Source organism: Candoia aspera, chromosome 1, assembly GCF_035149785.1.
Source record: "Candoia aspera isolate rCanAsp1 chromosome 1, rCanAsp1.hap2, whole genome shotgun sequence".
Taxonomy (NCBI): domain Eukaryota; kingdom Metazoa; phylum Chordata; class Lepidosauria; order Squamata; family Boidae; genus Candoia; species Candoia aspera.
Window position 1 is genome coordinate 220181124 of NC_086153.1, and position 17393 is coordinate 220198516.

At 35.3% G+C, this 17393-nt stretch overlaps 1 protein-coding gene across 5 annotated transcripts in view; it reads left to right on the plus strand.

The window, feature by feature from the left end:
- The window catches only part of CLASP1 (cytoplasmic linker associated protein 1), a 178775-nt gene that overhangs the window by 97795 nt on the left and 63587 nt on the right, over positions 1 to 17393 (plus strand). For 2 of the 5 annotated variants that reach the window (XM_063288799.1, XM_063288797.1), the window contains exons 20-22: positions 7482 to 7508; positions 8539 to 8715; positions 12842 to 12949. In XM_063288799.1, coding sequence (XP_063144869.1) covers positions 7482 to 7508; positions 8539 to 8715; positions 12842 to 12949 — 312 coding nt within the window. The remainder of the gene's footprint in view (positions 1 to 7481; positions 7509 to 8538; positions 8716 to 12841; positions 12950 to 17393) is intronic. The other 3 variants (XM_063288801.1, XM_063288802.1, XM_063288800.1) reach the window with 2 other exon arrangements.

The window sequence follows — 17393 nt, forward strand, 5'->3', positions numbered from 1 at the left end:
CACAAATATGTCCACTGGTCCTGAATAATTTTTTTCTCCTGATTTTTTTCCCAGTTTTAGGCAGATTTCTACAGATTTTTTTTTCTTTATAACTTTATTAATTTATTTAAATAAACATAAAATTACATACAAACAATAATATCTTACAATACAAAAAAGAGAAGAAGAGAGAAGAAAAAGAGAAAAAAGAAAAGAAAAAATATATAAAAAATAAATAAATAAAAAATAAAAAAGGGGGGGATAAAATGAAAAATAGATAAATAAATAGAAAGATTAGGGTTTCCAACTTTCTAGACGGTACAGCTTAGTATCCTAGCGTGTTATTTTTTTTCCCTTAATTCTCTAAATTGCCTTCATTAATTCTAATAAGAGATTAAACAATTAAAGTAGTTTGCTATTTACATACTATATATTCTTATTAACTTTTTGGGTCCATTCCACATATTTAAAAAAGGGTGTCCAGTCCTTTTGAAAATCTTCCATATTTTTATCATTTAATTGGTCCGTTAGTTTTGCCATTTGTGCCAAGTTTAGGGATTTAAATATCCATTCTTCCACAGATGGGATTAATTCTTCTTTCCACTTTGCAGCGTAGATAATTCTGGCCGAAGTAATCAAATACAATAGAAGTTTTCCATAGTTTTTTTTCCAAATCTTTGTTCATAAAGCCCAATAAGTAGAGTTCCGGTAATTTATCAATATTAACTGCCAACATTTTACAAATTATATTATGTATAGATGACCAAAATTTTTTCGCTTTTTTACAGGTCCACCACATATGGTATAAAGTTCCAATTTCTTTTTTACATTTCCAACAAACATTTGACATATTTCAAAACATTTTCGATGATTTTTCAGGGGTAGTATACCACATGTACATCATTTTATAAAAAATTTCTTTTAAGTTATAATTTAATGTAACTTTTAATCCCTTAGTCCACATTCTTTCCCAAACATCGTATTCAATATTATATCCAATTTTTTTCTCCCATTTATTCATACATTGCTTAATTTGTACATTTAGTATTCTCATTTGTAATAACATTTTATATATTTTAGAGATCATGTCGTTATTAGCATAGATTTGTTCATCCCACCAAGATAGTTTTGTAAATTTGTAACTTTTGGCATCTATTTTAAATTGTTCTTTTAATTGAATATATGTAAACCATTGACATACATATCCTTCATTTTCCAGTTCTTCTCTTGTTTTCATTGTAAATTTGGTCCCTTCAAATTTTAATAAATCTGAATATTTTAGCCACTTATGGTTACCTATTGTTTCTCGTCTTACAAAAGCTTCTTGTGAGGAAATACCTAGTGGTATTGTCGATGTTAAAGTAGATTTATATTTTTCCCAAATTTTAAGAATAGACGGTCTAATACAATGATTGTTAAATGTTTTATTTACTTTCAATTTGTTATACCACAAAAAGCCGTGCCATCCAAATTTTAAATCATGCCCTTCTAAATTTAGTAATTTATGATCTTGCAGGGTGATCCATTCTTTTAACCATAATAGACCACATGCCTCGTAATATAGCCTGAAATCGGGAAGATCCAAGTCTCCTCTTTCCTTATCTTCTTGTAGTAATTTAAATTTAATTCTTGGTCTTTTCCCTTGCCAAATAAATTTTAAAAGATCTTTTTGCCATAATTTAAATTTTTTTATCAGTTATAAATATTGGAATAGTTTGAAATAAAAATAGCATCTTCGGCAGAATATTCATCTTAATTGCAGAGATTCATCCCATAAGTGATAAATTTAATTTTTCCCACCTCAATAAACCTTGTTTAATTTCCTTCCATATTTTAACATAATTATTTTGGAATAAATCACTAGTATTGGCTGAAATCTCTATCCCTAGATATCTAGCTTTTTTAACACTATTAAATCCTGATTTAATTTCTAATAGTAAAGGTAAAGGTTTCCCTCGACGTAAAGTCCAGTCGTGTCTGACTCTAGGGGGCGGTGCTCATCTCCGTTTCTAAGCCTTGGAGCCGGCGTTGTCCGTAAGGACCCGTCCGTGGTCATGTGGCCGGCATGATGACACGGAACGCCGTTACCTTCCCGCCGAAGTGGTACCTATTAATCTACTCACATTTGCATGCTTTCGAACTGCTAGGTGAGCAGGAGCTGGGACTAGCAACGAGAGCTCACCCCGTCGTGCGGATTCGAACTGCCGACCTTCCGATCGGCAAGCTCAGCAGCGCAGCGGTTTAACCTGCAGCGCCACTGCGTCCCCTAATTTCTAATACATTATGATTATTTTGTGGCATATTTAAATTTATCATCTTCATTTTTTGATTATTTATTTTAAAACCAGCTAATTCTCCATATTCTTGTAGTGTCTTTAATAAGTAATCAATTGATATTAACGGGTTTTGTAAAGTGATAACTAAATCATCTGCAAAGGCTCTCAATTTATATGTTTCTTGTTTAATCTTTATCCCTTCAATTCGATGATCCTTTCTGATAGCTTCTGTTAGAACCTCCAATACCAATATAAATAATAAAGGAGATAACGGACAGCCTTGCCTTGTTCCTTTTTCTAATTGACATTCTTGTGTTATCTCTTCATTGATCACAATTCTGACTTTTTGAAATGTATAAATTGATTTTATTGCTTTTATAAATATATTGCCAAAATCCATCAATTCTAAAGTCTTAAGCATAAAATTCCAATTTAGGTTGTCAAAAGCTTTTTCAGCATCTAAAAATAACAACATAATCTGTTTTTCATTATGAAATTGAGCATACTCTATTATATTTAAAACCGTCCTTATATTGTTTTTTATGTATCTTTGGGGTAAAAAACCATTTTGGTCATAATTAATTATTTCTTGAAGTACTGTTTTTAGTCTTCCAGTTAAAATTAAAGTAAATATTTTATAGTCATTGTTTAATAACGAAATAGGTCTATAATTTTTGCATAGTGACGGGTCTTGTTTTTCTTTTGGGATTAGTATGATATTTGCCTCTGACCAAGATTTTGGTATTGGATTTCCTAACAGAATCGCATTCATTAAATCTTTAAGTGGTAACAAAATTTGATCTTGAAAATATTTATAATAACCTGCTGAAAATCCGTCTGGACCTGGAACTTTGCCTGTTTTCCATTTTCTAATTGCTTCTATAATTTCCTGGGTTGTGATGGGATTATTAATTAATGCTTTTTGGTCTTTAGTTAATTTCTTTAAATTTTGTTTTAATAAATAGTTCTCAATTTTATCAATTGAAATTTCTTGTTTCTTATATAGATTTGTAAAAAAAATATGAAATGCCTTTTTAATTTTTTCATTGTCAACTAATTCTTTCCCATTTTCTCGAATTTTAGTAATATTTTGTTTTCCTTTTCTTAATTTGTATGCTAGCCATTTTCCAGCTTTATTAGCATATTCAAAATTTTTTTGTTTAATATATCTCAATTTTCTTTCAATTTCATCTGTTGCAAGTATTTTTAATTGCTGCTGTAAAATTTTTATTTGATGGTTTATACCTTCATCTGATGGTCTTATTTGAAGATTTTTTTCTTTTATCTTAATTTGATCAAGAACTGTTTGAATTTTTTGTTGTGCTTTCCTCTTTAAGCAACTATTTAAATACATAAAATATCCTCTCATATATGCCTTGCTGGTATCCCATACTGTCCCAATACTCACTTCATTATTTAAATTCCATTCAAAGAATTATTTTAATTTCTTTTGGCAATCTTCTACAAGTTCTTTATTTCTCAACAAAGTTTCATTTAATCTCCACCTATAACTTTTTGGGTGGAGTTTTATAGCCAATTGAACTGGATTATGGTCTGAGAAGGATTGGGGGAGAATTGATACATTTAAAATTTTATTTGCCAAATTTTTAGATACCCATATCATATAGATCCTAGAGAACGATTTGAATCTGTCTGAATAAAATGTATAATCTCTAGCCGTACCGTTTTTATATCTCCAGGCATCTACAATAGCCAAATTTTCTGACATATCAAAAAAAGATTGGGGCAATTTTCCTTGATGTTTTTTTATTTGTTGTTCAGATTTTCTGTCAATAATTGGTAAGGTAACTCCGTTCCAATCTCCCATCATCCAATTGTTATAAGATAATTTGGAAAGTTCATTTAATAAATTTTGATAGAATTTATTCTGATTATCATTAGGGGCATATACTCCAACCAATATTGCTTTAGAGTTTTGTAGTTCTATTTCTATTATTAATCATCTCCCATTTTTATCAACACTTATTAATTTAGGATTTAGATGGGGCTTTACATATATTGCAATTCCATTTAATTTTTTTTCATTTGCTCCTATAAATCCATTTCCTAATTTGTTATTTACCAGATATTTATTATCTTTTTTCGCAGTATGAGTTTCTTGAAGACATATTATATCTTGTTTTAATTTGTATAAGTAGTGAAAAACTTCTTTCCTTTTAGCTGGGGTATTGGCTCCATTTATATTCCAGGAAAGGCATTTTAATTCACTCATTGGAAAGGAGTATTGCAAATTCTTTAGAACTTGAAGCTAGTTCCTCTGCACTTTGTTCCTCTATATTTAAACGTTTCACTTTACTTTCTTTACTTTCTGGCCTTTCCCTTCTATCTGTTTCTGATTCTAAATCTTTCTTACATTTTCTGAGAAATTCCTGAGCCTTAAAAATAGTATTCAATTTATATCTTTGTTGTTGGAATGTGACATTCACTCCTTCCAATACTTCCCACCTAAAGGGGATTTTATTTCGTTTAAGGACTTCAGTGAGAAAGAAATAATCTCTTCTTTTTTTTAATATTCTCAGTGGTATGTCTTTCAATATCATAATCTCCTCTCCTTCGATATAAATTTTTTTCCCCCAGGAGGCCTGTATTATCAATTCTTTGGTCTTCTTCCTCGCAAATTCAGTTATTATATCTCTTGGTTTCTGGTTAATTTTTGCATATTTCGAATTAACTCTGAATATCTTTTCTATATCTTCTTCTAGCCTTTCTTCCTCCCATTCAATTAAACTTGCAAGCATTTGAACCACTATTTCTCTTATTTCTGCCTCTTTTTTTTCAGGTACACCTCTAAGTCTAACACAATGTTCTTTTTCTTTTAACTCTAACACAGTTAATCGGTCTAATTCTATATCGTTTTCTACTTCTAATTTCTCCACTCTTTCTCTTACCTCTTGAATGTCTGCTTTTATTCTTTTGTCCATTGTCTCTAATTTATGATCTAACCCTTTTTCAAAGCCATCTATTTTCTCCTCTAATAGTTGCGTTAAATTTTGAGTAATATTTTGAACTGTTTTTTGCGTAAAATCTTCAAACATAGCTTTCAGCCATTCTCCTTCCCCGGCTTCTGAGCCTCTCCTATTCTGTCTCCTTGTGTTCATTTTGTTCTCATAGAAATCTTTATTTACCTATCTTAATCACTACACCTAATGTTATATTTATCTATATAAAGCAATGTATAATATTTATATCAACACATACAGAGCATACAATTCAAAATAATCTTATAAATGTCTGCAATATAGTCCAATATGGCGTTAGAAATTAATTAATTAATTCAGTTCCTTTTAAGTGAGGACTGGCAGTAAAGTTTTTTTGTCTCCAAAGTATAGAAAAGTTTTTTTTTTCCCCTCCGCTTAGAAAGTTTCTTCTTTTTCACTTTTGCAGTCAAAAGTTGTTATTTCTTTTACTAGAGATGAAGGGGGCTGCAGAATTGCCTAGATAACTAGGCTACTCACGCAGGTTCTACAGATGTGCCTCCAGGCTTCCTGGCTGCTTTGCTGTTGCGGCAAAAGTGAAGTATTGAAATAGAAAGCAAAGCTTTCGCCTGCTGCTCTGAAGCCGCTGGAGTCTTTCGTCGGCAGCGCTCCTTTTCTCGCGCTGCCTACGAGGTCTGCCCATCTCTCTCCGACTCCGCAGAACTCTCAACCTCTGCATGGTAGATATTAATTTTTCTGAACTGTTACAAGGTTCGACCAGCCGCCATACTCCTTCACCGGAAACCTCCAGATTTCTACAGATTTTTACACACACACACAAAGGGTTAATATTCTATTTAAGAGAATTGGCTTTTCAATCTTTGTCACAACAGAGAAATGCCTGAATGTTAGATTTTCAAACAGCAGTAGTCTGTAGGTTACTTCCAAAAATCATCCCCTATTATTGATTAAAGTCTTCTGTACCTCAAGTACTTTAAAAGCACAGAACCTTTTAAATATAGGAATAAAAGGACTATATTTTATAAATTTGGTGAATCTAATCCTAAAATAGTTTATTTTTTTCTCCTGTTTGGAAAAAAAGAGCTATGAGTATTCCCTTGCTTTGGGGAACATTATGATGGCTAAGCCACAAAAAGATCTAGATGGAGAATTTTGAATCTTTGCAAGGGAAAGGAAAGAATACTGAGAGACTAACAGTTTGCATTTGCTTCAAGTCTAAGGGACCCGTCACATATTAAATGTTACCTTGTGGCTTGAGCCAGGTAAAGTGTTTTTAAATGCTGCTAAAACTGCAAAATCATGAATGGTATTTTGAAATGAAGCCAGTAGAAATCTCAGGATACTGTCCATCTTTGGCATCCACATTCAGGGCTGCAAATTCTTGATTTAAACTCAGACCAAAATGCTGAATCTTACACACACTGAAACAAATAGGTGTAAGATTCAGTCACAAAGAATCAGTCACAAAAATCAAGTTCCTTCCTACAAATACCAAAATTGCATTGACTTCTGTAGTGTAGCAAAAGATTGAAAAGTTAGTAGTTCTGGCTTTCTTGTTTGAAACTAGCAACTGAAGAAATTTGCTTTCTCATACCCCAAACGTGATGTGCTGTAGTCTACAAACTGACATTCACTAACATTTAGCATTATTGATTGCTTGGCGTATGTGCCAAGATGTACTGTTTTTGTCAACCAAAGTGGTTGCTAGTGAGTAATTTTTCTGATGCTTATTTTATCTTTATTTAGAATTTATATTCTAAATTCTAAGAAAAGTAATAAATCATAACTAGAAACAGGAACTATTTAGTAGATGGGATGCTAGGTTTAAGGTGACTGATATTCCTTTGCATACTAACTCCTGTATTAGCTGGTCATTCTGCATTAGAAGCACAACCCTTCTAATATGTGTCTTGTTTTTCTGTGATAACATTGCATATTCTGCAACATTACATTGATGGGAGTGCTATTCCCAGGATAGTAATGCTACTTGTTTGTTACATGCCCCACTGGTCTCATGGATATTAGGCATAAAGCTAGAATTATAGTTTATTATACCCTAAATAGTTACTTACTACTTTGAGAAATGTGTGTAGAAATATTTTCAAGAAACGTCTTGCCACACACTAATCCATAATAAAATGTGAGCAGTGATGTGCTTGTCAGAAGGAAGTTCATGTGGTATGCAAATAACAATGCTTCTTGAACTCTGTATTGTCTCGCTTTCTCTGCTTCACTTTCTGCTGTCCTTTCGTCTGCTGTCATAACCCAGGATCCAGATCAGCTAACCCTGCAGGTGGTAAGAAACACCTTTTTGTTTTTCACTCTGTTTCCATGTCTGTCCTGTCTTTCATGCTACTGTTTTTAACTGTTTCAATGTCTGAAACCCTTGTATGCCCGGAGGTTTGAAAAACTAGTGCTTTTGAAATTAAAGTTCAGGCATGAAATCCTTTGGGTATATACATAATATACTTAGACAAAGAACCTATGTGTAGGTTCAGTGAGCAGTGGGACTCACTCCTAGGTAGCAGGGTGTTAGGACTGTAAATGTTAGGAACAGAAAAAAAAATTGATGATGTCTTCAAAAGTTGATAGAGGGTTCCAAGTTAACAGCAGCAGGGACAAGCCCGACATGCTGTTTTTGAAACTGTAGAGAAAAGGTAGGCTCTAATAAAGGACACAAATTGTCTGAAAAGTGACAGAAGGATAAATTCCACTGGGTGACTACAAGCCACTTCCATTAGTGTAATTTTTTGGATATGAACCCCTATTTTTGGCAGCTGCTCAGTCAGTTTTGTGGTTGAAGATAAAAGAAAACTGATCTAAGTAAGTGTCCATGAAGCAAGATATATGAGAAAAATAAAGAATGGAACAAAGAAATGGGGTGTGTGTGAACGAGTTTGTCAGTTGCTTCTGTATAAAGTGTGGCTTGTTGGTATGACTGATGATATTCAACCGTTTTTAAGGTGCATAGTATCATTCTGGAGGTTTTCAAGGAAAGATTGGACAACCATTTCTCTGAGATGGTCTGAGGATTCCTGCCTTGGGCAGGGGGTTGGACTAGAAGACCTCCAAGGTCCCTTCCAACCCTATGATTCTATGATTCAAGATCGTGATTCTGTTCGTTCGTTCATCTCCCTCAAAGCTTTTTATCGTTAATCTATGTTGTTAATCCCCTTTTTAAACATATAATCACCTTGAGGAATTTTTGTATCCTGTTTGATTTTTACTTTACTATTAACTGAACTGAATTTTTAGTAAATTTAGTAAATTTGATGGTTTGAAATACTCGGAAGGCTTGAGAGCATTTATCTCTTGCTTCTTTTTAGCTGGTAGTCGATCCAGCTCTCCTGGCAAGTTGTTGGGAAGTGCATATGGTGGACTTAACAGTGGAACAACCAGAGGACACCCCGTGCCAACATCATCCTCATCTGCTGACAAACGCAGTAAAGTCCCTCGAAGCCAGGGCTGCAGCCGAGAGACCAGCCCCAGCAGGGTAGCTCTAGGTAAGAGTTTCCTTGGTTGCAATACAGAGCCAGGAGATTGATTTGTTTTCTAATGCTGATTGGCCAAAAGAATTCTTGAAAGAAATTATGGTTTTGCTACAATGATTTCATGGTTATGGCTTTCTGCTGAGTTTTTTAATAGCGTGATAGGCAAAGAGAACAGCAGGGCCTAGCTAAAGTTGCCAAGGGGATTAGTATAAATTGCCTGTGTTTATACTGATGATTTTAATCAGAAAACGGCTCTTCCTTCAAATAGGTACTATTTCCATTTTCACTTGCATGGTTCAGTGCCATTCTATGATACCAAATGTATTGTCCTACCTATATAGTACAGGCTTCTCCACTTTTACCCTCCTTCTGAGTGATAGATATCCTGCTGTGTTGTTGTCTCTGATCAAAAATTGCACCTATTACTTTCAGGTAAAGTATTGAACTTTATCTGTAGGGTTATTTTCTAATGAATTTGTTAGTACCACTATATGTACTGTGGCTGAACTTGAAGAACTGTCATCAAATACATTAATTATACACAAATGCCCACCTGCATGTTACCAATATAATATGGTAGCCTTGACAAATCTTATTTTAGAGGTTGAAATTAGGATGTGAAATTGAGATATGCCACTTCAGACTTGGAATTAGGACCTCCTGATGGGCAAGCAAGACAGGACTAAATATAGCAACTTTAAAATCTGCTCTCTCGGTTTCAGCCACCAAGAGAGGGAAGGGCATGCAGAGGGTGGGGGATGGGGCACAGAAGGGCTTTGAAGCTTGCATCAGAGAAGGAAAATGAGAATAATCTCATAGATATTTGCGCGAATAGACAAGGCACAACGCAGGGAGGAGAAATTAAGACAGGCGAGTCATAGATATGCTTAAGAAAAAGATCAGTGGACTTAGCACCTAACTGTGGAGAGTGAGGCCGTTACAAAAGACTTGGCTATAGACTTTGTGGTTAACCAAGCAGTCTTCAATCTTTGGTAGTACATCCCTTATAATAATACATTTGTGTGATCCCAACCCCATGAATAACACTAATGATTTCATTGCATTTAGAATATGGCAAGAAATAAATATATTGCTTACTTTTAATAATTACATGTTAGTCCATATAGCGCAAACGTTTTCAAGTCTATGAAGCCTCAACTATTCACTGCAGGCTTCTGTGGGCAAAGTGGGAGCAAAGCATGGAGCTAGTTTTGACGGTGCAGGCCTGGCTTGCACAAGCAAATCATGAAGCAATGCCTAGAGCAAGTTCTGACGACTCTCCTGCTTTGCCTGCCCTGTCAAAACATACTCCCATTTTGTTTGGACAAGCCCACGACTGGCTTGTACAGACAAAGCAAGGAACAAAGCCCAAAGTAAGTTTTGATGGTGCTTCTGTTTTGTTGGGGCAAGTCTGATTTTTTAAAAAATATTGAACTCCCTCTAAGTTTCTCATAACACTCGAGGACATCATGATTGACCCAGGAAAATTATATTTCCGGTGAACCAGAAGATGTGTAATTTTATCTGTAATTAACGTGTGACTCTGAAACATAGAGTTAAACATTTTTACTTGGAAAGAAAACAATACTTGCAACAGGTGGTATATTTAAATACAAACTGAGATAATTTTTTTCCTCTGGTTAGTATGGAAGCAGAGCTTATTGGTCAGGTTAAGGTCTAATTTAAAGGACATTTTTTTAAAAAAATGAATACAAGCAGTTGTACCACACAAATGAAAATAAATATATACTTTTCCATAGACCATCTTCTCTAAAATCATTCAGATTTACATTTATATTTACTTGCAATGGCTAACCTAGAACTATCTCTGGGAGAGTCACTTCTATTTTTGTGCTGCTCATGTTTTCCATGAATAATTAATATATGTGTGCTCATATGGAACATAGCTTAGCATTCCAGGCTTATCTTTAACTATTGTGAACAAGTAGTTTTTGTTCCTCTGTACACATGATCAAATAATATCAAGTAGCAAAGATAGCTTATTGTGGTCCTTGAAGTTGGAATGTGACCTGTTGCTTCCAAGGGGGTCAGATCTGTAAGCTAAAACCAAAACATTATTTGGAGCTGTTTTACTAACTTGGTTTGTTTGGTAGCAGTAAAGCAGGACCTCAGACTCAGACAGCATGCTATATTGTTCCTTCCTAGTTAATTTTTTTCTACCTGCATGAAGAGAGGAACAAAGCAATAACAAACAAGCTATATCATTCAAGCATGTTGCCTTTTTACAGTTAGCCAAGATAAACATGGAACCCTATATGGAAACATTTATTTATTTATTGTAGTAATGTATATGCAGTCTAGTCATCAGACTTTGGCAGCTCATGATATTAAAACCCCAAGGCATGGAGGTTAAAAAAGTATACAAGCTGGTGAGAGATCACCACCAACCATAAAATTTAGAAGCCTCGAGAGGAAGCTGGCTGAGAAGTAAGAGGGGACATTATACTAGAAAAAAACCCAATTTGTTCTTCGTTTCCATCGTCCCATTCAGGACCTTTCTTCTGGCCACGTGGGGAACAGCACACCTGGTCACCACTAGGTTCTTGTGGAATCTTAACACTACCCCTCCTATCCTGCCCTGGAGTCATGGCTAGTATCAGTCTGTAAGCTAGCTGCAGATTTTGAATAGAGGCGCTCCTCACTCCTTGTCCAGCCAGATCTCAGTGATATATTCCTGATCCCCACCAACAAGTCATGGAGGAGCAAATGGACCTGACATTGAACAACATGGCCTGACTGTAAATTTTCTACTCCACTCTCACATACTTACATTCTTACTCAGGCCCAAACAGATGGGACCTTATATATTTCTTTTCGTTTGTTTGTTTCTGCTTCCTTATTCAACATTATGGCAGCAGTGCATGACAAACACTGTCCCATCTCTGTTAAAGTTCTAAGAACTTAATGGTACAGTCAACTGGTTTTTCATTTATCAGTTATCAGCAGCTTTAGCTTTTAGATCATTAGTTTGTTAATGGGTGAATTAATTAATGGGGATAGATTTATGAAAGTGAATTAAACATCAATTTGTGCAGTATTCAGACCATATTTCTTATTCTTTATGAAGGGCTCCATACCACTGTATATAACTGCTTTCAGGCAGGAATATGAATGCACACCAGGAGTATTCATCATCATTTAAAAACAAGTGCTGTCTGAAAGATTTTGCTTCTTTTCCAGGGTTATGGCCTTTTAAAATGCCATTCTTTTAATTTTTAATGTTTATATATTCACCATCATTATAGCCTATTGAACAATCCAGAGTGGATTCATGCCTTGAGGAGCTTGCAGTCTATAATTTTTGACAGTAAACAGGAGAAATATTGGAAGGAATGAGGAGAGCCAGAAAAACTAAATGGGGATAAAAGTTGTTATAAAGCTATTTTCTCTGTGTGTGTGCTGATGTGGATTAGTAATTTTCATGGGAAAATTCAACATGTATTTTTAAATGAAAAACATGCTTGTTGACCCCAAGAAGCTGGTTTTGACTGTCTTTCTTAGAGAGAGCACCTCTAAGGATGGATATCTCAGGGACCGATTATGGCTGAGATAGAGAAGAAGGAGAATTGAAAGCGGCCATAATAACACTGTGGACCAAAGAGGAACATAAAATAAGTTGAATACAAATAGTATGTTTGTTTTGACATCCTGCATAGTTAAATATCCTATTTATCTCCTTTGTCATCTAATTATTATGATGAATCTGTGTAAAAATCACATAAATGTGTTCTTTCTTTAGGGTTGCATTGCTGATTCTCTGTTAGAATCATTTACTTGTCCCTTTAAAATAGAGGCCATCTTTCTTTCCTGGTATTTTCTTTCACCTCCTTCCCTCTTTCCCTCCCTCTTAAATGGAATCTAAGTAATTTGGATATTATTATAACCCTGTTTTCCCAAATAAGCTTTTCTGGCCTGTGATGAATAGAACAAGCTTCTCAGATGTTCTTGTGCAACTTCAGCATGTATCACAGTCTATTTGTAACAAAGCCACATTGGCAGCTATCCGGGATATTTACTAATGTCAGTAGTGACCAAAACTGTTACTTTTTTGTCTGAGCCTTGTGTCCTCATTAAACTTGTGTTCACCTTCTCTGAAACTCTCCATGCTGCATGCTAGCACGGAGCAGCCGTATCCCCCGACCCAGCGTGAGTCAGGGGTGCAGCCGCGATACCAGCCGTGAGAGCAGTCGAGATACAAGCCCTGCTCGGGGCTTTCCTCCACTTGGTGAGTACCTGTAGGCACTAGAGCTTCTAAGGGCCACCCCTCCTCTTTCTTGCTGGCTAGTCGAAATACCTCTGAGTGGAATGAGCTTGTTATTCTCTTCTTTTTTAAAACTTTTAACATTCCCCCTTTCTGACCCTCTTCTTTATTCTGTTCCTTTCTGCATGCTTAAATCCTGCTTTCTTTTACTAGGAAACCCCATGAGTCTGAAACGCTTTTGATGATTTCCAAATTCTTTGGCAGTGCATTTAAGCGTCATTGGGCTTGACAAAAGCAGCCATTCTGAAGGCTATGTCATTGTAGGGAAGGCTGATGCTACTGGAAAGCATGAGCTGTCCTTTTTGATCCAATGCAAAACGGACTTCCTTTGGAGAGAATTTAGCAAATGTGTTCATAATATACTTTTAAAATGTGCACTGTATTCTTGGGTTTGAATGCATGTCATTATCAAAGGTAACTTTTTCTGAGCACCTGATACACTTAGAATTCCCTTTATGCGTAAAAGGGAATTTGTTCCATAATTCATAAAGCTCAATTTCTAGTTTTGCACTAGAGAAACCTTTGCTGTCTCTCTTGGTTTTTAAATTATGATCCAGTCACCATAATTCACAGAGATTTATCTTTTCACATCAGAAACATGAAGCCTTGCTTCTTTGTATGTAATGTTTTTTTCTGCATTATTATTAAAACAGTTGCATAAGATATTTTGAAGAAAATGTTCTTATAGTCTGGGCAATCTGAAATCTTGAATTGTTTGTGTGGGTGTGGGCGTGTCTGTTTCAGTTCAATTATATCTGTAGTTTGCCCACATTGGATTTATTTAGAGAGAACGAATGAACAAACAAACAAACTTGGGATGGAGGAAAGAAGATGTTGCAGGCGTGAAACTCATCTTACTGTTCATGATGTCCAGAGGGCCTAGTTTTGATATTACTGATGAAATAATTCTGTGGGAAAGAATTAAGACATTAGAGTTGCAAGGTGGAGAAGTTGGAAGAATATGACAAAGGAAAAGCTATAGGGCTTGTGAATGAGTATTTCTTTCCTTTTCCATTTTTCCTGTCAGAAAGGTAGACTCCCAGTAATGTCCCATACAAGAACTGCTTGGTATACACATAGTTAGCTACAGCACCAGACAAAACAAAAAGGACAAAATAAAAATACTTACCTCTTTCTGCATATGGATAAAAAGCAATAATACTTCATGACAGATGTATGTGTATCATTAATTTATGAATGGATTAATCTAACTTGCCCACCAGTGGGTGTTAAACTTACGAAACAAAAGAATGCACACTTAGGCTTTTTTCCCCCCTAAAGTCAGAGATTAATGTCTGGATCAAGCCCAGACATTAATATTTTGATTGGGATATAAGATGTGTGAGTTCTTTCACTTGAATGGGCTAGGATTTTTTGGCATTTTCTACACTTTTGTTCTACACACAGAGAGAGACTTATTTTATTTAACTGAGTTATGTGTGTTTTAGAGAGCCTCGTGTGGTGCAGAGTGGTAGGTGGCAGTATTGCAACTGAAACTCTCCCCACAACCCGAGTTCGATCCCAGCAGAAGCTGGATTCTTGGGTAGCCAGCTCAGGTCAACTCAGCCTTCCATCCTTCCAAGGTCGGTAAAATGAGGACCCAGCTTGCTGGGGAAGGTGACGACTGGGGAAGGCAATGGCAAACCACCCTGCTGAGTCTGCCAAGAAAACGTTGTGAAAGCAGCGTCCCTCCAAAGGGTCAGACATGACTTGGTGCTTGCACAGGGGACCTTTCACATGTGTGTTTTAGTGTTCTGCTGAATTTTTCTTGTGTTGCTTACCTGAAAATGGATGGAGAAAGTTCTGGGTGCTGCAAAAAATCTGATATGGGACTGCATCTAAGCCAGCAACTGATAGGTAGGTAGGTAGGTAGGTAGGTAGATTTTATACAACCTTGAGTTAACTAAGGGCCACAGAGGGTTATTTTAAAATCCATTTTGGAATGCTAATGTCACTTTCCTTTGCTGCTTTAAAAACAGGGGATAAAGGCTTCTGCCTTTGTTCTGACAGAATAGTTTGTACCACAGGAGTTTGTGTAGAGCAAAGTGCTGATATTGTGAGCTAGAAACTAAAGCCAGCGTGAAGAACTTGTGTCCAGATAAAAGACATTTCACCATTGAGCATGCTCTCTGCAACTGCTTGAAAGATATAGTTCAAGAACATCTTGAGGTGCAGATTCCCCATTTCTTTTTTACAGATATGTTAAGTCTTGCTTCATGTATTCAAAGTATTGCTGTAACTGTTTTTAAATCATCTCAAAAATGTGTGATGCCTATAATGTGATACTTGGCTGAGGTTTTAGCTTTGGTAATATATTTATTATATAATATGGCTCTTTTATTTCATTTCCTTGAAGTAAATTTTATGAATTAGATCTAGCTCATAAAATCTGAACAATTTGTATGACTAAGATCTGCCAAGAGTATTCTTGATTGTGGTAAAGCATAAATCCAAGAAATAAAGAAAATATGTAAAATAATTACTTCAGGACACTTAAATCATAAATGTTGTAGTCCTTGGGAAAAAAAAGATCCAGATTTTAGGAAGACTTTAAAATAGGTTTCAGTTGGGATGTCCTCCATTATTGGATTGCACAGAAATGCGTAAGAACACTTAACAAGTTTCCTAGATACTTAAGAATCTTGGGTATTTTTCATGGTTCCTGTCTTGTTAGAAAGTATGTTCTGATCAATATTTCAGTTACAGCTCCAGTTCTACCTAAGGAGAACCAGCACTTCCTTTGTTTCCCCCCCCCCCTCAGTTTTAATGGCTGGCTAGCACAAATAGCCAAACACGTATTAATCAAAACTACTATATTAATAGAGAGAGTGTCACAAAATATTACTCTCATAATTGTCAGTACCTCCTCAGAACACACTGCTAATTTGCATTATTCCAGCTTCACTGAGTCATTAGCTAGCATGTTATTATATAATTAAATAAATTGTGGATTGTTTCATTTTTAAGCAACTTCTAGGGTCTTTTAAACTGTTCTTACGTTTTTAACTCTGCATGGTTCCATGCAAACTGGTCATAAAACTCCGGTGGTCTGCAAACTCCATTGAGGTAATGGAGACAAAGACTGCTTTGAGCAGAGCTGTAAGATTGATTTATATAGAACAGCACCAGTTCAATATTTTTTGAATAATTTTTTTGAATAAAATATTTCTTTTTTTTCAGAAAGAAAGAAAAAATTATAGTGAGGGTAAAGCAAATCAATGCAGATATATTCTGCACACTGGGAAAGTATGGGTGTGGTTACTGAAATAATAGCTTTGATTTCTAGGACAAAAAAGTTTGTTAAATAATTTCATAAAAATTCTAGCAATTTTGAGGTGACTTGCAGGAAACAAAAGTTTGAGAACCGTGAGTCTGTTGAATAGAGAGTTGAATAGAAATACAGTAATGGAGCTGAAACACAACTCCTCATGTCTCAGCTTCATCTTCAGGCTGAAAAGTTTCCTCTTTTTTTTGTTGATGCTTGTTGATTGGCAAGGTATACTCATTGTGCTTGTCCCTGCATGTCTATGTATTGCTTGGCTGTGCCCAATTCACCCAAAGAAAACCATAACATATAGAAATATCTACATTGCATAGGCATTTGAATACCCTTGTAGGATTGCAGCATGATTTGCTTGTTCTCAGCCTGCAAATGTTGCAGTCTGTTTGATTTTAAGGATGCAGTTGGGCCTTTTATGGGTAGCATTTTGTGCTTTCATGTCTTAAGATCATTAGAAATATTTTCTTCATAGTTCTTCAGTTCAGTCCCAGAATTAAAATAACGTTCTAAATGTGGCTTTATTATGCATCTCATGTTGTTTCTTATAGAACAAGTTATTTCTTCTTTTTCCTTTCCAGTCCTAAACTAACAATTATATGCTACGTACTATTAATACAGATACCGTAATTGAACTATTCTATTCTTCAGCAACATTTTAGAAGCTCTTATATCTAGTTTAGTCTTTGGAATTGTTCACTTGCCTTTTCCACATTGCATGTAATTTTGATTATTTAAAGACACATATCAACATAAATTCTGATTTTAGTGGAGTTTTGGTGGGCTTTTAAAGTTCTATGTACCCTAAAAAAATTCAGTTTAGAGCCATCAACACTATGAATACAATCTGGTTAAAATAACTGTTGCTATTATACCTTCTCAGGCATTCAGTTTTATCCATCCACAAAGCTGGTTGCAGGATATTCTGTAACATATTCAGTAGTATTTCTACTATCACATGTTGTTGAATCAAATTGCTTGTTAGTCAAAATCCACATATTCCATATTGTACCTGAGTTTGTATATGGGCCACACCATATGGATTTGGGGGGTTCTGTTACATTAGACTCTGGGAAAGAAGAAGCTTTGCATGAAGAAAGTCCCAAGGACCAGTCTTAATAGTTCCCAGGT